The sequence below is a fragment of the Rhineura floridana genome, chromosome 7, assembly GCF_030035675.1.
Source record: "Rhineura floridana isolate rRhiFlo1 chromosome 7, rRhiFlo1.hap2, whole genome shotgun sequence".
NCBI classification, from domain to species: domain Eukaryota; kingdom Metazoa; phylum Chordata; class Lepidosauria; order Squamata; family Rhineuridae; genus Rhineura; species Rhineura floridana.
The window spans coordinates 98178195-98199793 of NC_084486.1; the positions used below are offsets into that span (position 1 = coordinate 98178195).

Here is a 21599-nt window from a genome sequence, read left to right on the forward strand (position 1 = left end):
GCGTATTAGTGCAAATTTCTCCTAATAAACACATTTTTTGTAGGGAGTTTTGACTAAAGTACACATTTTTGCACATATAATGTAAAAGTAAAGTACACATATAGTGCATTTTTGCATATAATCTTCACCCCTATATTTATTTGTATGCACTTTCCTCTAATGTATGCATTTTTGTAAACATTGTTTAGTTGGCAAACTGCTTTTCAGCATCCAAATAAGTGCAAAGTTTGAAGGATGGCTTTGTTTCTGTTCTCATATTGTTTCAGAAAGTGCAAATTTGATAAATTCTACTTGTAACGCGAACTGAATAGAAATCCTCACCCATCCCTACTCTCTCATACCATATATATGTTGCAACAGCCTTAAGCAATGTTGTGCTCATGCCTTTAAGGCATGAAAACTGGATTCACAGAAATGGTGCTAGCAAGTCAGAAACAAATGAGGTGAGTGGAATTGTGCTGGAAGCTTGATGGAAGCAAAGATATTCAGGGTTGCTGCAGATCAGTCACAAAGCTGTAGGAAGTATAGAGCTAGTACAGTCAAGACCACTGCAGGACAAGAGCAGATTGAAGGATGGGTAGGCAAAGCCATAGCCAATGCAGTAAAGTGAATCAGAGTCGCTTGAGAAGCCAACTCTATCAAGTTCCTCCCCCATCTACTATCACCTGACAGCAGCCATTAGATCAGGCTACAGCTGACGGAGAGAAAGGAAGCAGACCCATTCTGTCGGCTCTACTGTGAGATCAGCAGCTTTTGGCTCCTCCTCTCTTTGATTGGCTGCCATTCCAGCTGGTCATTGTAATTAAGAACTAGTGCCTCTTTGCTTTTTTTATCTCCCCCACAATCCTTTTTCCTTTTCTCTTGTGTCTTTTAGAGTATAAACCTGATGGGAAAAACTCATTATTGATCTTCGGAACTCTCCCTGGGAGCCTTTTTCAGCCAAACAGCAGGGTAAAAATACTTCAAAGGAGTAAACAAAGCTCCATAAATGGGAACTCTCTCCAGTGTTCGCCTGCATTATGCCTGCTGGTAGCTCACAAGACCATTCTGCTTTTACTCATGCCAATAATGTTTCCATAACTTGCACATTTGCTCATTGCTGCTTACCCAGCCGCCTCTCCTCTTCATCCACATCACCAAAGTCTTGCGTACAAATTCTCCCAGGCAATCCACTATGGAATGGACCATGGCTGGCTGGGCATGCCTCACACAGTCCACAGCAAGGCCAGCTGCCACAGCATAGAGAGACACCACCTTCCCCCATGTTATGCCTGCAGGAAGAGCGGGGTGGGGGTGTAGAGGGAGGTAGGAGAATTTCAACAGACGGTTGCTATGAAACTAGTGGAGAAAAGGTCCTGATCCAGCTGTAAGAAACTGTATTCTGTATCTTTTGTGGAAATGCCTTCACTAGGGATGTGCTAGAATTCTACCCAATTCAGATTTGGTACCCAATTTTCCATTAATTTGCTTATACTCTATCATTGTGGATTAGATTTTTATGTAGTGATTTTCCATGGGTATTTTTGAAAATGGATTTTTTTTAAAAATCCACTTCTAAAGTATTGATTATTAAGAACAATAATTCTATCATTTTTTCCCTTTCATTTATCAGTATTACTTTTCAAAATATAGGTGTTTCTTTTAAAATTATCAATATTTCCTTTAAAAATATCAGTGTTAATATCAGTATTTTTTCTGAGGGGCGAAAACGGATTAGTAAAAGCAGCAGCTAGCAGACAAAGAATGAGCTCAAACTGGTATCAGCCTGTTAGGTAAACACAACACTTTCAAAGCGGCACTGAGGTCCCACCTGTAGCCTTCACCATTACTAATCACATCATCTCTTTCCCCCATGAAGGTAAAGAACAGCAACAGATGCACAGCACCCATCTATACCCTAATGGGACATTTATGCAGTTGTGTGGTGGCAAATTCAGAAGAGCAGGATCCCTTCATGATAGTCACAGCCACACCCCTTTCTAAGATTATACAACCTTCTAAAATTATAGAGTAATCTGGCCACCATTTGACCGTCAAGAGATATTGCTTGAATGACTGAATTCAGCATAATCTACAGGTTTACTGCTTGATGGGATGCTGTCACCAGGATTCACTGTCTCTGCTTCTGCAGTTACAGACTCTTCTTCTGCAATTGGTTGACCCATGATGTGAGCATTATTCAATGCACTATGGAGTAACTGTGGGGTGACATTCACCACCATTTACCCACCTAAAGCTGGCATGCCAGCTGTTTTCTACCCAGTAGTCACTGCACTGGTGGGAATTGGCACAGAATCTTGTACAGAGACAGAACTGGGCTGCTGTCACACATTGTAGCTATTCCATGCTTTCCCAGTGAGGACGCTGCCTTCCCTACGCAGGCCTTACTATCTGTTCATCTAGCACAGTACTGTTTACACTGAGGTCCTTCCCATCACCTGCCATATCATTTTGACTGGAGATGCCATTAACGGAATCTGAGCCCTTCTGCATGCAAAGGAGGAGACCAACCTGGCCCCATTATCCAGAGAAGCAGCTCCAACTGAAACCAGAATGTAAGAAGCTGCCTTATACTGAGTTAGACCATTTGTCCATCTAGCTCAGTATTGCCTACTCTGACTGGCAGCAGCTCTCCAGGGTTTCAGACAGAGTTTCTCCCGGCGCTGCCTGGATAAGCCAGGGGTTGAACCTGGAACCTTCTGCATGCAAAGCAGATGCTCAACCACTGAGCTTTTTGGGTTGTAAGTTTGATAGCATGCCCGCCTCTTTTAAATTTATGTTACCTCCTTTGGGAAATAGCCTGAAAAGTGGGATAAAAATACCATAAATAATCCAGTATGCAGTTAATAAACCAGATGCTCTGCTGCTGAGCAATAGCCCCTCCCCAGCCTTCCAACACTACATGCCAGGGTAGCCCTAATTTTGAGTGTGGATAACACCATTTCAGAACATCTGACTCCCTGATGTCCTAATATGGATAGCTTCAGCCTGCCCTGGCCTATCTGGCTGGCAGGGATTGATGTCAGACCCAACACAAGCTACCTAGCTGCTTATCTACCTGACTGGCTTCTCCTTCTGAAATCAAGGGCATCCTGGAGCAACAATCTTTTCCTAGGTTATGGCTCTCTGTGGTGTGCTAGAACATAGGGCTGTACAAGCGAACGAGAAAGGCACCTAAAGCATCATAGTATAAAGGGCACCAGCCATTCCAGAACAGTGTATGAGTCCATGGTCTTGCACTGTTTGGAGTGTGGGAAACTTCCCACACAAACACACACAGAGAGAGACAGAGAGAGTTCCACAGATGTTTCTACAGTGTCACACGGTCCTAGATCACAAGCTGCATTTGTGGCAATGTCATCGTTCCTGCCCCTACACCGCCCTCTGTTGATTTTGGTGATAGCATCCTGGAGCCATCCTAATTGGTTACTACAAAGTCCAGCTGATTTTTTTTTAATTTCAAAGACAGCTAGAGAGGATGCAGTATATGTTATTTTGCAATATTATGTGTTTCTTATAATAAAGATTTAAAAGAAAGAACAAATCTAGCGAGGTGAATGCACCAAATGATGTATGATACATGAATACTGTATAGTCAATATATAGTTCAGTAGGAAAACAATGTGAAATTTAAACCATTATCAGTTTTTCTCATTATCTGCTGCCTACGCTCACCAGAGGTGAAGGAAGTGCAGGGAGCAGTTTGTGGCGGGGGAGTGGAATACTGATCAGCTAATTAATCTGGCCTGCTGTGGAGCTTCCTGTGCAAAAATGCACGAGCTAGACAGAAGTGCCCTCCAGGGACTATTCCAACCATTCCTAATAGAGCTAGTACTGTCTTCCCCACCCTACCCATGCCCTCAGAATTGGACAACTGCTCTCCTCCCACTGAAGCTCTTCAGCGCAAATAAGTCACATATAGAAACTGGACAGGCCCACTAAGGGTGAGGTGGTACTTGGACCAGTTTCCTTTCTCTATGTTCCCTCTTTGTTCTAACAGCAAAGAGCAGGCTCTACCTCTCTACACCAGCCTCCCCTCACTGGGGATAGAATGATCTGTCAATTTCAGTTCTCTCAGTTTCTCATTTTTCTAATCTTAAATTTGGTTCTCCACATTTCTGCAGCACTTAGTGCAACTTTCATCTAATAAATACATTTTTGTATGCAGTGTTGACTAATATACACATTTTGCAAGCAATATATCCTAATATAATGCATTTTGTATGTTATCTTCACCAATATATTCATTTTGTGCACACTTTCCCCTGATATCTGATTGGACTTGCTTGATTGGACAACTGCATCACAAAATTCAGGTAAGTGCAAATTTCAAAGCAAGTTTGTGTTTCAGTTCTCATATTGTTTTGGAAAGTGCAAATTTGGTCAATTCGGCTTTAAATGCAAACTGAATGGAATTTCTCCCCCATCCCTAACCTTAACATGGTGCCCTCCAATCTGCCACTGCTGGGCTACAATTCCCATCGTCCCTGATCATTGGCCATGCTGGCTGGGGCTGATGTGACTTGTAGTTACAAACATCTTGAAGGCAGCAGTTGGGGTAGGCTGATCTACACAAAAAGAACAGGTCAATTACTTAATTACTACTGTAAAGAAACCAAGCAAAGACAGCTACATAAGTTGGCGTTCCCAATATAATTTAAAAATTCATCTTTAATCCAGGAAATATTTATGTTCCTTTTCAAAGACTGTTCAATTGAACCATCTTGGTGCAGCTCACCAAAGCAGAAGGGTTCTTCTGAACAGCCTTCAAGGCAGCTGTCTGTTTTTGAATGCAAAATATCTCCTTATCTTATCCTGTTAAATATAAGCAGCACCCATTCTTTTTATAGAGCATGGTGAGTACCATTTATTTAATCTTTAAAAAAAAAAAGATTTACAGGCTGGTTTTCAGCACAGCCTCTGTAGCAGGATTCAAATTTAAAAAATGAAAATACAATAAATTGATGTAGCCAAAATGTCATAATGCCAACAATATTTTCTTGGAATAAGCTCCACTGAAACCTATGGGACTTGCTTCTGAATAAATGCATTTAGGACTGGGGTACAAGACTGCTACTGTACCATCACAAGAAAAAAAAAACACAATTGAGGTCTCTGGTGACATGGTGCTTACAAACTCTCCCTCCTGTAGGCAGAATCCAAATCTCTGGTTCTTGTTGTAAAGATTTAAAAAAAAAACAGCAAGGAAATTTACATTATTTTTAAGGAAAACTTCAACGAAGCCAGGAAAGTGTGAGTAAGGTCAGTTTGCTCTAAAATACAGATTAAACAAAATATTTGAGCGTCCCTACTAACAAATTTATTATGGCATAGGTTTTCATGGACTTGAGTCCACTTGAACTGATGCATCTGATGAAATTAATTCTAGTCCACGACGGCTTAAGCCACAATAAATGTGTTTGCCTTTAAGCTGACACAACACTATTGTTTCCGATGACTAACAAAGTCAAGGCAATTTCCTATTTTGTTTATGTCTACCATGACCATCTTTCCTCCATATAACAATATTCTGGAGCACAGGTTTGGGGCTGTGTCTGACCAAGATGTAGGAGCTCACAGATAGGGCACAGATAGCCTGCTTGTTCTTTTGCCTTCCCCTTGACTGCCCACATACAGCAAGCAGCCGCAATTTGCATCCAATGGAAAAATGCCACCAATTCAGAAGCCATTTGGGCAAAAACAAGCTGTTATTTTTATAGGCTCTCAAGAACACCATCACTTCTTTATCATTATGTATGTGTCCTAATAAAAGCAAGCAAAGAAGAAACTAGACAGAAAAACCAACAGGGAGGGATGTCTGTGTACACCAGCCCATCACAGAGCTGAGTTTAAAAACAAATCTGTTTCAAAGCTGGCAAGCAATGACCCCCCCCCAAAAAAGCTGTCTCTTCTTCTGTTTTCTTAAAGAAGCCAGATGGAAGCCAGCTGTGGAGGTGAGGGATGTAAATATACTGAATTGACCAGAAGAAAGATAACACAAATGTGAATCAACTAGACAGAGGCTCCCCCTTGCATCGGCCTCCCAGCTGCTGGAAAAGCCTCCGGGAAGCCATGTGGAAGGATGCATCTGGTATGTCTCCTCCAAACTCACAAAACCACATTTCCCTTAGCTAAATAAATACATCTATTCAACTTTATTATCAAAGTATACAATTCTCCTTTTGGATCCCAAAACAAACTTTTGATCAGCTGTATTTATCCCAACAAGGGAGAACAGGAGACTTGAAACTACCCATCAACTGTTAGCACCTGGAAAACAGACTGAATAGGCAGCAGGCAGTAGGGAAGGAACAGGGATAGAGAAATCTTCCGAACTGTTAGAGCGGGACGACAAAAGAACTAATTCCCTAGAAAGGTGGTGGGCTCTCCAACATTGGAGGCATTCAAGATGCAGCTGGACAGCCACCTGTCAGGTATGCTTTAAATTGGATTCCAGCACTGAGCAGGGGGTTGGACTTGATGGCCTTTTAGGCCCCTTCCAAATCTACTGTTCTATGATTCTATGAAAGATGTTGATTTCACTTCCTCTCATTTACTCATTTTTCCAAGCTCAAGTTCAGTTCTCCATTAGGGTTTTTTTAAAGTCCTCATGAAAATTCATCTGCATTTTAATGCTAATTTCTGCTAATATACACATTTTAATGTGATTTTGCCTAATATATACATACTGTATATAGGCATGTGTATATTATATGCCTACTGTAATGTTACATATGTATTACAGACGTAATATTACATATGTGTATGTGTACATGCCTAATACACACAAGCATATTTTCCCTATATAATCCATTTTGTATATTCGTTTCATTCATGTATGCATTTTTATGCACACTTTATCTTAGTATATGCATTTCTGTACACATTTCTTGGCTGGAGAACTGCATTGCAAAATTGGGAGATTCTTGGAGACTCTTGGATTGGTCAGCCTTTCAGACAGAGGACAGTGCTCTGACAGCTCTTCAAATAAAGGAACATGGCCACCCTAAGCATAGTTTTTACTTGGCAATGGGGTGAAGGGAAGAAGCCTCCTCTTCCAAGTGATCACTGAAGCAGTTCAGGGCACTACCTTGGCCCAGGACAGGAAGCTTTAATTTCTATCTCGCCCCAGGACACAGTACATAGTTGTCCAACACTGCCTATTTAGAAAGCCTTTTCCTTTAGGCTAGCTTACAGCAAATGCTTTGAAGTTGGCTTTATTGTGTTGAGAGTCCTTTCCCACAGTGAAAGCTCTCCTTTAGCAGCAGCTCAGCTTTCTTTAAGACTGTCCAGACTAAACAAACACCTTACCCAAAGTTTTCTGGATTCCAAAGCAAGCAGCTCCCACAGATATCCATTGGAAGTTTGAGATCAAGCCCAATATTAAAGATTTATAGTACAAAGACAGGAAGAGGGCTATCGCCACTCTTGACCTTGTAGTCAAAATCATCTCTCTGTGTTTATTCACAGCTCCATGCATTTAACATGCACTGAAAGAGGTAAAAAAAGGAAAAATCTCAAGGTTTGCAACTCTTAAACAACACCCTCCTATTTACACAATTGGGGAGGCTGAAAGCATATTAAGAGCATTTGTTATTGTTGGAGAGCTGGGTGGAGCACCTTCAGTTTTGGCCACAGGGTTTCTAGGTCCTCTTGGCCAGAGAAGTGATGGTACCTGTTGGATTCAGAGGCCTAGGCCTCTCGGAAATAATTATCTGAATTCAGACTAAGCTTAACAAATGTAGCATTTTATTTTCTGTTTCCTTCCTTACATGCCACCACAAGCAAACTCCTATTCTTCCTTCTGGAATCACTGTCTATATCTTCACATTCCACATTCAGGAAATCCAAACTCAGCATTCTGTATGTTGACTTGCCACCTCTTCCATATTTGAGGGAATTGTACCTTATTTAATATATTAAAATACAGTCTTCCTTTGCAAGAAATTAGACTTTAAGATTAGGAGCAAGTGGCAAGCCTAAACACATGCATACGTTTATAAATCTGCATGAGTAGCTGGGGTTTGCAGGGTTTGGCAGGGAGGAGGAAAGGGCATAATCAAGTCAACTATGTTGGTGGAGAAGCACAAATTCCATGCATATAGGCTGTTGCCAGAGCAAAGCATTTCCACTGGCCACACCTGGAGGGGGAACTGGTTGATCTGCTGATCAGTTGCAAAATCTCTTGAAGCTGATTCTTTTAAAAAAACACTCGAGCTGCTCCCACAAGGTTTTACAGCAAAAAGGGGTGTGGTTTGACTAGCGTTGTGTGCCCATTTTCAGAAGAGATGGGGGGAGACACACTGGAACTGGCAGAACAGTGAGTGGGTTTCTATCCTTGGAGAATCAATCAACTGAGAAATACTGGGGTGTGTGAGATGGCAAACCCAGTTTTACAGCGTGGCTCTGGTAGCCCTAGGCTCTATCTTGTTGCATTCCCCTGTCACTATGAGCTGAGTCTGAGTCAGGCAGGAGATGTCTCCCAGATGGTGAATTGTGCCTCTTGGGGTACATAGCAGCACTATAGTGATGTTGCACTTTGGGGCTAAGAACTCAAAAAATTAAAAATCAGAGTATACTTTCCCATGGCTCAATTGGCAGCAGTCACTCCATCAGCTGCCTTTAGTCCTCCCTCAGCTGTGACCTAGTGGCAGCCATTCCCATCAAGGTTCTTGGACTGTTTCCATCCTGGCTGGTGATTTTAAGAACTCAACTGTAACTTTTCAGAACTGGTACATATCTTCCTCCCTCCCCATCTCTTCTCTTCCTGTGTCATGTCTTTTAGAATCTTTTAAGGCTTACAACCTTCTGAACTTTGTAAGCCATCCTAGGAGCCTTGCAGCTAAACTGGAGGGCAAGAATGCTTTAAGTAAATATTGCACCTAGCCATACTGTGATGGGGCATAGTGGGTGCAGTTGAATGGAGGGCACGTGGACAAGTCATCACATATGAAGCAGGCGCTGGTGTCTTTTTCAATCCTCAACACTCAACACCAGATGAGTAACAATCAGGAAAGACATAGGCCCCTGCTGCTTACTCATACATATTACATACATATTTGGCAAATGCCCCAAAATAAAATACACGTATACAAAATACACTTCACATCCAACATAACATACATGCCTTTTGCATCAAGCTTCGAACCAGAGCACAAAGCTATCACCTCTGAACCAGTCGCCATCTTAGCCAACTTAATGTCCCTGCAAGATTAAACCTGCAATCCCATGGACACCAAACTAGAAGCAAGCCCATCTGAACACTGATGAGATTTGCTTCTGAATAAATATGCATATGCTTGTACTGTAAATTACCCATACTCCTATTTTCTGGAAGAAAAATGTTTTTTATATATTATTTGGGGTGGGGAGAGGATTGGTTTTCATACAAGCATTCCACTAGTAAAAAAATTTAATATTAAAGTCAGATTCCTGAAAATGCTCCCTGCAGCTGTTTTCTGTCTTTTATTGCTGAACCTGACCTTGATTTTTCAAAGAGTGGAATGTTTGGCTGAGGCACAACTGGCTCTTCATTTTGCTACATTAAGCCTTCTGTCGCTTGGATCTTACCAATAAAGCCTCACCATCTCAGAAAAAAATGGCACTGATTATGTCATGCACTTATTAAAAGCCCGAATGGGTCACTTGATTAACAGCTAGGATGGCAAGATGCAAAAGAGGTCTGGGCACCTACTCATTTAATCTATCTAGATGACAGAATGTCACCTTACTGAAATTTCCTCACCTATCAAGATGCAATAATCCTGTACTCTTTTACTTCTGGCTATTCACAACAATGAGATGGGAAGTACTAGTCATTTTTAGGACTTGGTGAGTTTTATACAAGAGAATGGAAACTAAGCTGGAGTCAGAGCGTTCATTTCAAATGACTACTGCATGTTTCATTTCTGCTCACAACATTTTCAGGGGATGGCTCTGGATGGCCTATCAGATGGGAAGAGAATCTGGGAACATTCCCCCGGTCTGTCAACTAATGGAGGCTGAAAATCCACAGGAAAGAATGAGTCTGGAGTGGATTCCTAGTTCCTTACTTGACATAGAGCTGTACAAGCGGGCAGAATAAGGAACTGTGCATATGCACTTACACCCCCAGATAGGTTTGAAGTTCCCATATCATGCATCAACATGAGACTGGTCCCTTTAAGATGCAGCAGCACTCTCTCCATTCCAAAGCATTGTTTTTTACAATGTGGTTTAACACATGATGCTTCCAGGCCAAGCTTAGAGATAAGGGGACACTCCAGTTCCACCCCTACACACAGACAGACATAGACAGTGCTGGATCTAAACTTGCTTATGCAAGTTTCCTGCAAATTAGAAATAAAGAACTAGGAACCAACCTCAGCCTTCTCAAGAATGAACAGAAATCCCTGAGCATGGTAAAAGAGGGTTTTTTTTATCCTTACAGACATTTTAGCATTCATTGCCAACCAGCAAAGCTGTGACTCCTTTCAGCTCCTCTAGAAGTGGGCTCATGTGTCATATAAAATTTAAACAGGAAGCAGGTCTGACTGTTAGAGATCCAGGGCCAACTCCTAGAAAATCCAAGAGGCTTTTGCTGAATAGGGACAAAGAAAGTGGAAAATAAATGAGCCAGATAATGCAGTAACAGCTGATATGTTGGGTCAGACTCTTGTTTAGTAAATACCATGTGTTTTGCTTCTTTTGCTGAAGGATCCCTCAGTAACATTTTCAGCACAATCCTATACATATTTACTCAGCAGTAAACATGAAGGCCACACTCCCTTGTGGGCAGCCTTCTGCATGCCAGTAATAAGTGGGGCCTGAGACAAAAACTGAGTGGAGCAATGGACATAACTTTCACCTTCCAGCCACTCAGAAGTCAGAGGTTCCTACCCCAATGTATGATTTTCCATCCTCTATCCAGGCAAGCAAGAGGCATGACTACAATTCAAGGACACTTTCCATCCAGCCAACAGCACTCGGGGAGGTTGCATAGCAGCGCTGGGGAGGAATCTGGCTTTCTGAGAGGGGGTGTGGCCTGGGGATGAGCATGCTCTGGGGAGAGTCCTGAGGGCCAGATAGCGAAGCCTAGAGAACCATGTTTGGCCAAAGGCCTGAGGCTCCCCACCCGTCTTAAACAATGCAGTTGCCTAACAGAGAAAAGGCAGGTGAAAAATACAAAATTAATCCTTCTGCTATCAATTAACAGTGGGGGGAAATTAACCTGTATAGTGAACACCAGTTTTTTCACCAGTCAAAGTTGGTCCAATGAAATAATATTTTTTTTAAAAATGTCACTTTATCTACTCTGTCATCCAGAATTTATGCTTAGCAAATCAGAGTATTTTTAAGAAGTCTGGAGTGCCCTTTTGAGGAAATAATTTAGTGAGAACAAATCAATCAACTCAATGAGTCCAAGTCAGATCAGATGTCAGAACACTATATCTGGCTCACACATACCCATCTTAATAATAACAATAATAATAACAACAATAACAACAACAATAAAAGTATTATTATTATTATTATTATTATTATTATTACTGGTTGCCCTGCACAGCAGGAAAAGCAGACACAATGGAGTAGAGCTGAGCCAAACTTTCTCAGAAGACATTTTTCTGAAAAAGAATTCCTGAGATTTTTTTGTTTTTGTTTTCTCACACCTCTAGAAAAAAGACTACTTTAATGTATTTTCTCCAAACATTCTCACCTTTCCTATCACCACCACACATACGGCCCTGGGAAAAAATTAGGTCTAGGGCATTGTGGAGGACACAAAATGGCAGCCATGATGCCAACACAGTGGCAGTAAAAACAAAACAAAACAGCCTTAGATAAAAAGAAACTGTGACATTGCTATCAATAATAGTGAGCCCCAGCTATGCGAAACTGTTGGAGAATTTTTCCTCTCACAAGACAAAATTGGTGAAATGGTGTCCTTCACCACCACCAACTGCTCCCCTGCCCACACAAAGGATAGAGAATTTTGGAAGGCCTTTTGTGGAGTGAGGCAGTAACTTGGCAGCTAGCTGTGTGTTCGATCCCAGGAACTAAAAAGATGAAGAAACTAGAAAAACAAATAGATTTCTGTGTACCAAAGTCAATCATTGCTGGGAGTGAAGTGATCCAAAGATTGAAATGAAAGGGATTCCCCTACTGGGAGAAGAGAAACAGGGAGAGGCTAAAGCATCTCATTACTTGGAGAGTGAGATAGGAGGAAAAAATAAACATACATGGCTTTGTGTTAAATCATTAGTGCAGCATTCAGTGCCAAACTGCTTACAGCCAGGATTGTTTGCCAAATAGGCCCCACCCAACCGGCTAACCTTAAACATGCCTGCGCTTACACATCTTGCTTTGTTCCATTTCTTGTTCCCCACATTCCCTCGCCCATTCTGTGGATTGCAGGGCAGTACCTGAAGAAAAGATCTGAGTCGCCACCGCCAGGAAGGCATCCGTTACTACAGTTTCTGAGTGCAGTGAGATATTTAGCTGCCGTGCAACATTCCGGTAAAGGTTGGGCCTGATGTACTCCAGCTCATCACCTAAAAAACAACACACAAAAAGAACTTGCTTTCAATATTTGTAGCCCACCCTTCAATTAACATTCCCAGGATGGCTTACAACAAGGGTGGGGGAACCTATGACGGTGTTCCAAAGCTAGAGAGCAGATATAGTTGGATTCCAACTCCCATCAGCCCTAGCCAGCATGGCCATTGGCCAGTGATGATGGGAGGCAGAGTCCAACAGCAGCTGGTGGCCCACAAGTTCTGTAAGCCCTGACTTAGAGTAAACACAAACACAATACAAATTTCTAAAAACATAACAAAACAGTAGAATACCTGACAGAATCTAAAGCAAAGAATAGCTGAAAACACACCAGCTACTTTTCATTAAGCACACTATTAAACAGAAGAGTCTTAACCTGGTGACTAAGCTTTGGTAGAGATTCCTCAGTTGGCACCATGTGTGTGTGTTTTCCCAAGCTAGTGTGCACTACTGAAAAAGTTCTGTCTCCAGTTTCCACCAGCCTGATTTCTAGTACCAGCACTATAACAGGCCAATGGGGATGTCAAAGAACAGGAAAACTCATATGGGAGCAAGTGGTTTTTTCAATACCCAAGTCCCAGCTCAAGGCATTATATGCCATAACAAACCCTTTGAATTGTGCCCAGAAACTAACAGAAAGTGATATTTCTCAGAAGTTTTCAAAAGGCAGCGTAATATGGATACTATACACTGCAGTAGTGTAGTCTGGGTGCTGTTAATCAGGGCATGGATTACTGTGGCCATACAAGACCCAAACCACATAACGCACTGATGCTTCCTTCATGTGACTCCATGTACGCTAGTTACCAGTTAGAAAAATGATGGGGCATCAGCATAAGAGAAATGGGACAAGTTTATATGATACTTGTTTTCTGCTTGTCTGTTTTGTGTTGCGCTGCTAAACTGCCTGGATTTTCATTTTATTTTTAATTCCTCTTGTACACCGTCCTAAGAGTATTTTCTGAATTCAAGAATGTGCTATCAAATGCTTTAAATTAATGAATAAACGGATTGATTCTCTGCTCAAATTTGGCTTCTGTGGCTTCAAAAAGTCCTCAGAATGATGCATTATCTCAGAGAGAGTTAGAGAAAAGGTTTTGGTTTTTTTGACCCCAGGCAAGATGTGGATATGTTGAGTGTCTCATAGCTTTCACGAGATACACCCTTTTTCAACACCCTGTCAACCATTTATCAAAGAAGAGGTATTTCATGGGCTGGGACATGACAGAAGCACAGGGCCTGCCTGAAGCTGTGAAGTATAAATCAGGCAGGCTAAGTATGTCACCAACTATTTCACGCTAATAAGGACATGGCTATTTAGACCTGGAACAGGTTTTTTCCCTTCCAGATCATTGGCCTTACTGAATTTATTGTAAGGGATCCCCAAGCCCACCAAGCATCAAGTGTGCTGAGCATTTTTCTTGATTCTGTATCCTTCCCACACAAGTGTAAGAGAAGGGCATCAAACAGGAGAAGCCACATCCATTATCAACATTCCTAGGCACTTTTTAAAAAATGGCTGGAAAGTGCGAAAGATTGAAACTTGGCCAGAGATTTATGTCTTTGTAAGTAGGAGAATAGTCAGTTTCAAGTCACATGAACTTAACAGAATTCTCCAGAAGCTTTGCAGGTCATGAGACCAGCTGCAGTTGAGCTGCATGCAAAAGGTCCCAGGTTCAATCCCCAACAGCTCTTCACAGGGCTGGGAAAGGCTCCAGTGTGAAACCCTGAGAGCTGCTGCTAGTGAGTATAGACAAAACTGAGCTAGGTGGACTTAACAGTCTGACTTTATATGAAGCAGCTCTTCCTATGTACATGTCCAGTCGTTCCCATGTTACATAGTCTAGTCTTACAACCACATTATGAGCACTCCTTTACTTGGACTTTCAAACGCAAGCAGCGAAGTAAATAATAAAAGTGGCCGCAAATGTGTTTGTGCTAGACTGGTGCTCTCACCAGCTGCTTTGCAGCCCACATCTCCACTACTAGTTACATAGTTCAAGGGCTCTTCTGCAAAGCAAGTTTATTAGGCAAATGCAATAAATGTGTATTTGTTTCTCCTTGACTGTATGCTCTCCGTGCAACTTTCCCCTAAACAGCACTTCTGTTACACAATACTGCATCTACCCCTGCCACAATCTATGACAGGGGAAAGTCACACTTGTGGATGCTGTGCAGAATGTGGGTGCACAAGTAGCATCTACTGGATATTGCAATAGATTGTGTCTGGCACCTTCACTATACAGTTTTCGGTGAATGCTGAAGACACACTTCTTTACCTTTGACACCTGAGATGTATATTTTTATGACCAACCCTACTTTTGGGATTGTAATTTGTTTTAAACTATTTTTAATGTTGTATTTTAAATTGTAACTCACCCTGGGACCTTACCGTAGGGTGAAGGCTAGGTAACAAATTCTTCATCTTCATCATCATCACACTGCACAAATAGGATAGGAGCAGGGACCCTTATGCGTTATTATTTATTATTTGATTTATATCCTGCCCTTCCTCCCAGCAGGAGCCCAGGGCGGATAATATGTTATCTTCCATATTTGAGAACATGATTATTATGAGAGATCACACTTCTATTGGCATTCTGCCAGCTTTTGAAGATGCACCTGCTTATTACACAGGCATTCCCTTGATTTGTTTCCCCATTAAGTGGTATATAAATTAATCACAAGTCTGTTCTTTGCTTTAAGATGAAGACGTGAAAGCCTATGTGGTGTAGTAGTTAGTCTAGGGCAGGGAAGACTGGGCTGTACATTCCCCCTGCTCCCCATGAAGTTCACTAGGTGACCTTGTTCTATTCACCAGCCTAATCGACCTAGCAGGGTTGTTGCGAGAATAAAATGGGGGAAGGAATCATGTATACTGTGATGTTCCTATATTAATGTATATATGGTAAGTGTTGTTGTTTTAGAAGATACATGGTAAGTGGAGTGAAAGAGGAGGGGGAGTGAATGGGCAGTAGAATGCGAGATGATTGGCTGAGTGTTTAAAATGGCTGAATGTATAAAAGGAAGAGTGAGAGTGGAATCAGGGGGGAGAAGAGAAAGAGTGGATTGCTTGGTGGGGTTTAGAGAGTTGTTTGACAGGAGAGCGTGAAGAAGGAGGGAGGTGGAGTTCGGATTAGTATTGAGTAAAACCATATGCTTATGTGCATTAAGAAGAAATCTTGTTAATCTTGTTAGCTTTGATATCTGTAATAAATACTTAATTTGGTTTACCAAAGGCCTGATCCTTGGCTGGGGTTTCACAGACCAGAAGGGAGGGTAAGGTAATGACCAAGGCTGAAGGGGAACTGTAACAAATGGTGGCAGCGGTGAAGAGAATAACAATACCAGTATTCAGAGTCTCTGGGAATACTAGTATTGGGACGTTACTGGTGGTTGCCTAGCAGGGGGATCTGTTGAGATCTGTGCTAGAGCGGATAGGTAAATCATAAGAGAGTGCGGTCCGGACTGGTGGAGTCCCTGGTGGTGCCTAGAGACAGGCAGTAACCACAAGCAGGTAGGAACCTGACAGGGAGAGCCAGGGAAGGACGCACCACATGTGGTGTCAGTAGCAGTGGGATACGAACAACAGAGAATCCAGATACGAACCAAAGAGAGTCCCAAAGACACGTGGTGACAAAGGAGACTACGTCACAGGTGTTGGCTGTAGCAGTGAGATACGAATACTAGACAATCCCTAATAGTTGTGTGGCAAACAGAAATAACAAAACAAGATTTCTTGTGAGAGGGACTGGCAAAGAGTGTGTGGCAAAGAGTGAGTGAACTCAAACACCATGGCTGAATACATAAAAATGAAAAGAGAGGAGCTGGTGGAGAAGTGCGTAACATTCAATTTACCTCATGAGGGTAAAGGGGTAGATGAATTGAGGGTAGCACTAATAGGATTTGCAACTGCCCAGCAAAAACAACCTGTCAGAGAAGAGACCCCAGAAGGATACTCAACCAATCCCGCTTATATAGAGTATTTGAGAGAGAAGTTAAGATGGGAGCATGAGTTGGAAACTGAAAGATTGAGGAGGGAGGCTGATGAGAAAGAAAAGCAGCGGGTCTTTGAGGCTGAGGAAAAAGATAAACAGTGAGAGTTGGAAGCTGAGAGATTGAAGATGGAAGCTGAGAGAATGAGATTGGGGTTTGAGGAGAGGGAGAAGCAACGAGCAGTGGATGCCGAATTACAAGTAGAAAAGTTAAAATTTGAAAGAGAGAAGTTTCATTCTGATGAAACAAGAAAGGACAGAGATGGAGCAAAAATAAAAATTACTCCAAAGGACTTTGCTGTCTATGAGCCTGGTCAAGATCCTCAAATTTACCTCAGCACCTTTGAAAAAGCAGCTCAGTTGTGGGGGCTACCTGAAGATAAATACATGCAGTATTTATCAAACCTGATTAAAGGGGAATTGGCTGAGGTATACCAATATTTCCCCTCAGACAGGCCCGTCACCTATGCTGAATTCAAGGAAGCAGTGTTTAAAAGATTCGGACTGGGGCCTGATTATTTTAGAAAGCTTTTCAGAAATTGCCAGATACAGACTTCCGGGAAGGGTGACTTCGCTTGTGCCTGCTTTTGAGATGGGCTCCCGCCTCAAAAGAAGCTTATTCAGATATAAATCAGTCAGAACATTTTTTTTTTGACTGATGAAATTTCTCCCGGGCAGGGAGAAACGTAGAGATCAACCTCAAAAGCCTGTTTTTGTTGGGAGGACTGGATTTCATTAATTTATGAGAAAAGGTCCAGCCAGCAATGCCGGACGGACTTCCGAACAAGCTCTATCTGTTTAATGCGATACGTTTATCTTTTCTTCAAAGAGAAAACAGACTAACAGGCAAGCACCCTTCTTTCTATTATTTTTTTTACTTGGTTTAAATTGTTGCAGCAAAAAGAGATTTGTCAATTTAATCAGCTTTAAAGAGCTTCTGGGTGAGTTATAACTCTTCTCTGTTATTCACGAAATTAACAGCTTATCTCTGTTTCTATTGCAAAAAGCTGTCCTGGAAGTGCATTCTAAAGATATACACAGAAGAGGGATTTCTATTCCGAGGAACATTATATTGTCTGGGACTATTCTCTTTTTGGTCTATTTTATTTTGACGAATCTGCTTCTTCACGACGCCGCTAACTGTTTTGATGCTGGGAACTAAATTTGTTTTGTATTCTTGAACATAGAGAGATAAGGCAGGCTGCTCTGTTTATACTGTGATGTCATCAAGCCTGGAATATTAACCCAATTGTTGCTGAAATAAGAAGTGGTTCTTCTTTATTTTTGTTTTGCTTTGTTTTCGTGGTTTTAAAAAATGGCAATCAAGAAAGTGGCTGAGAATCTGGAAGTAATTATGTTTCAGAAAATAATGGATGAGATTGAGATAACGAAACAAACCCTGCGACAGGGCAGTAAGGAGCTGAAAATTGAACTGAGCAAAATGACGCAGGAGCTTAAAGAAATAGGGGATCTTGTGAGAGAGGAGAATGAGATCAGAGATGAGAAAAGAAAAAATAAAGGGAAGATACAAGCCCTGGAGATTGGAACAAATGTGGAATTGGAAAAAGATCTGGAGTTTATGGATATTAGAAATAAAATCTACTGTTTGGAATTTAACGTTATCTCTGAAGAAATTAATGAAGATATTAGAGATAAAGTTATCAATGGCTTGGATAATCTTCTGGACTGGAATGACGTGATGGAGCTTGATATAGAGAAAATCTATGGAATTAACAGCAGCCATGTGACAATGGAAAAACTCTCAAGAGATGAGCCAGTGCATTTTGTAAAAAAGAAGAACAGAGATATGACTTTACAACAATATTTCAGCAACTTATTCAGAATTGATGGCAAGAAAATATTTGGGATAGAGGAAATTCCCATCAGACTCTTATTATATGACTATGGCTATGACAGCAAGATTATTATGGAATACTGATAATGGAAGATTGGACACTGAAATTACTGGACTTAACAGGACTATTGAAGATGGAAGATGGAATTAATAGGGATAATGGAATAATGGCTATTGAAATTATTGGACCTAACAGATTTTGATGAGATGGATTAATCGATATGTTTATTTGGACTATGGTTATGACAATAAGATTATTATTATTATTAACGAGATGGATTAATCGACATGTTTATTTGGAGAAAAATTGATAGATATATTTCTTAAAGAATTGAAACCTCTCTTTGACTTTTTGTGGAAAGAATAAAGTAATGTTTATGAGATTTGATGATTAATTAAGATAACTACTGGAGGAAAGTGATTTTATAATATAATTTAAGAGACAGGATTGTTATATATTGTAGACCTATAACTGATTTGATCTGCGACAAATGGGAAGTCAACATTTTATTTTTTTGTTTAATCATTTTTGTTTTGTTTTGTTTTTTGTCTTTGAATGTTTTATGATTTTGTTTTGTATGTTTTATGAAAATTTGAATAAAAATTATTGTAAAAAAAAAAAGAAATTGCCAGATACAGACAGGGAGGTCTTTTGTGGAACTGGGAGCAAAGTTGATGGATATATTTGGAAAGTGGATGAGTAGTGCCAAAGCTCAGTCAGTGGAAGAGGTGAAAAGCCTCATGATACTGGATCAATTATACCATCAGTTACCACCAGAAATAAGGCTCCTGGTCAAAGACCGTTCCCCTACATCTGTGCAGGAGGCCACAGAGTTGGCGGATCACTTCGCTTCCAATAGAACTGGCTGGGTGGGGAAAACATCAAGAGAGTTTAAACCCAGACCATATAGTGCTGGCAGAAGGGATGTGGTACCACAGCGAGTGAGTCCTCCATTAAAATCTGAAGGGCACAGGACACCCCAGAGTGGATCTGTGTACCCTAAAAGTGAGGAGAAATTATGCTACAAATGTGGTAGACCGGGGCACCTACGTTTTCAATGTGAGGTTGCCAACCCCATTAGTAATCCTGCTCAGACAAGGACAGTGAAAACAGAGCCCAAGGCTTTAGAAACAGTGAAAAAGGTTCAGTTCTGCCAGATAAACTGGACAGAAGTAACAGACCTTGATTCAAGTCTGAGAGAGAAAGTGAGTGTACAAGGGGCAAATTATTGGGCATTGCTTGATACTGGTGCCGCTCAGACATTACTGAGGCCAGATTTAATAAAATCTGAGGTAATATTACCTCAGGAAACTGTGACTATCCAAGGAGTGAGGGGTCAACCAGAAAGTTTGCCTGTGGCCCTGGTGGAAATGACTTGGAGAGGCCGAGAGGGCCGATATAAAGTAGGCATTAATGCCCAGCAACAAGAACCAGTAATACTGGGAAGGGATGTAATGGGCGCCCAAGGAAAGATCTATGTAGTGACCAGACAGCAAATTGGCAGAGAAAAAGAAGCCATATTAAGGGGGGCTGAAACAAACAGGGTGGAATCTGTTAGCCAGCCTCAGGTCACCATAGCAACCACTAGCAGGCCTGCTGAAGGAGACAGACTGTATCAAGTAGTCTCTGGGGAAGAAGCAGAGCAATTCAGGGAAGAGCTGCATAAAGATATAAGTTTGAAGCAGATAAAGGAACAAGCCCTGACCCAACAGATTCCTTTCACTGACAAACTGAGGAATCAAGTTGTGTGTGAGAATGGGATTTTATATAGACTGTGGATGCCTGCTGAGAGAAAGGATGAATGTGAACCAGTGAAGCAATTGATAGTACCTAGCAAATACAGAACCAGATTGCTAGAGGTAGCCCACGATGTCCCATGTGCAGGACATCTGGGAATAAAAAAACCAAGAGGAGATTGGCTGCACATTATTATTGGCCAAATATCTCCAAGGATGTAAATCAACATTGTCTATCTTGTGGAATATGCCAAAAGGTGGGAAAGAGTGGAGTAAAGACCAAGGCACCCTTAAAGCCCCTTCCTATAATTGGACAACCCTTTTATAGAGTGGGAATAGATTTGGTGGGCCCTTTTTCCAAACCCACAAGGCATGGCAAGAAATATCTAGTGGTGGTGGATGATTTTGCCACCAGGTACCCAGACGCAGAAGCACTGAGATCTGTAGAAGCCCCTGTAGTGGCAGAGGCTTTATTAAAAATCTTTATGAGGCTGGGTTTCCCTCATGAAGTGCTGACAGATCAAGGCAGTGTATTCATGGGAGAAGTGATGCAATGTATGTGGAAATGTTGTGGTCTAAAACATCTAAAGACCACTACTTACCATCCCGCCACTAATGGGCTAACTGAGAGATTCAATGGAGTTTTGAAGGGCATGATAAGAAGCTATGTTCAAGATCACCCACAAGACTGGGATGAACGTTTGGGATGCTTCTTATTTGCATACAGAGAAGTCCCTCAGGAGTCAACAGGCTTCTCACCCTTTGAACTAATGTTTACTAGAAAAGTGAGGGGACCTTTGGAACTATTAAAAAATTCATGGGAAGGAACTCTGGGAGAGTACAAAACTTCTGTAGTAGATTTTGTATTGGAATTCCGCAATAAATTAACATCAATGATGGAAGTAGTGAAAGAGAATTTGAGTCATGCACAGGAGAAGCAAAGTTACTGGTATGACAGAACAGCCAGGGAACGTGTGTATGATGTGGGAGATATGGTTATGGCGTTCATACCCAGGAAACATGACAAATTACAGGCTAACTGGGAAGGACCATATACCATCAGAGAAAGGCTTGACACAGTGACGTATGTAATTACCACAGACCAATTAAACAAAAACAAAGTGGTTCATGTAAATATGTTAAAGCCTTACCATACCAGGGATGCACAGGTGTTGCAAGTTACCTTATTCCCTGAGGGAAGTGGGCCTGAACTTCCAGATTTCGTACAGGAAAGCAAAGACAAAGGAGGGGTAGATCAAGTGGAATGGTCAGAGGAGGTGAAGGAGGAAGTAAAAGAGGAGATTCTGAGAGTTTTGAAAACCTATAGGAATCTCTTTAGCAACAAACCTGGCCGAACCAGTATAGTTATACATTCCATTGATACTGGAGATCATGCCCCAATCAGATCTGTTCTGTACCGTGTGAATGGGAAAGTTTTGAATGGGATCAAAAAGGAGGTGGAAGATATGCTGGAATTA

General features: G+C 41.5%; 1 protein-coding gene across 3 annotated transcripts in view; it reads right to left on the minus strand.

The window, feature by feature from the left end:
- BOK (BCL2 family apoptosis regulator BOK) overlaps positions 1-21599 on the minus strand; it is a 48037-nt gene that overhangs the window by 9985 nt on the left and 16453 nt on the right. For all 3 annotated transcript variants that reach the window (XM_061636653.1, XM_061636652.1, XM_061636651.1), the window contains 2 exons: positions 12402-12530; positions 1108-1271 (listed from right to left, as the gene is read on the minus strand). In XM_061636653.1, coding sequence (XP_061492637.1) covers positions 1108-1271; positions 12402-12530 — 293 coding nt within the window. The remainder of the gene's footprint in view (positions 1-1107; positions 1272-12401; positions 12531-21599) is intronic.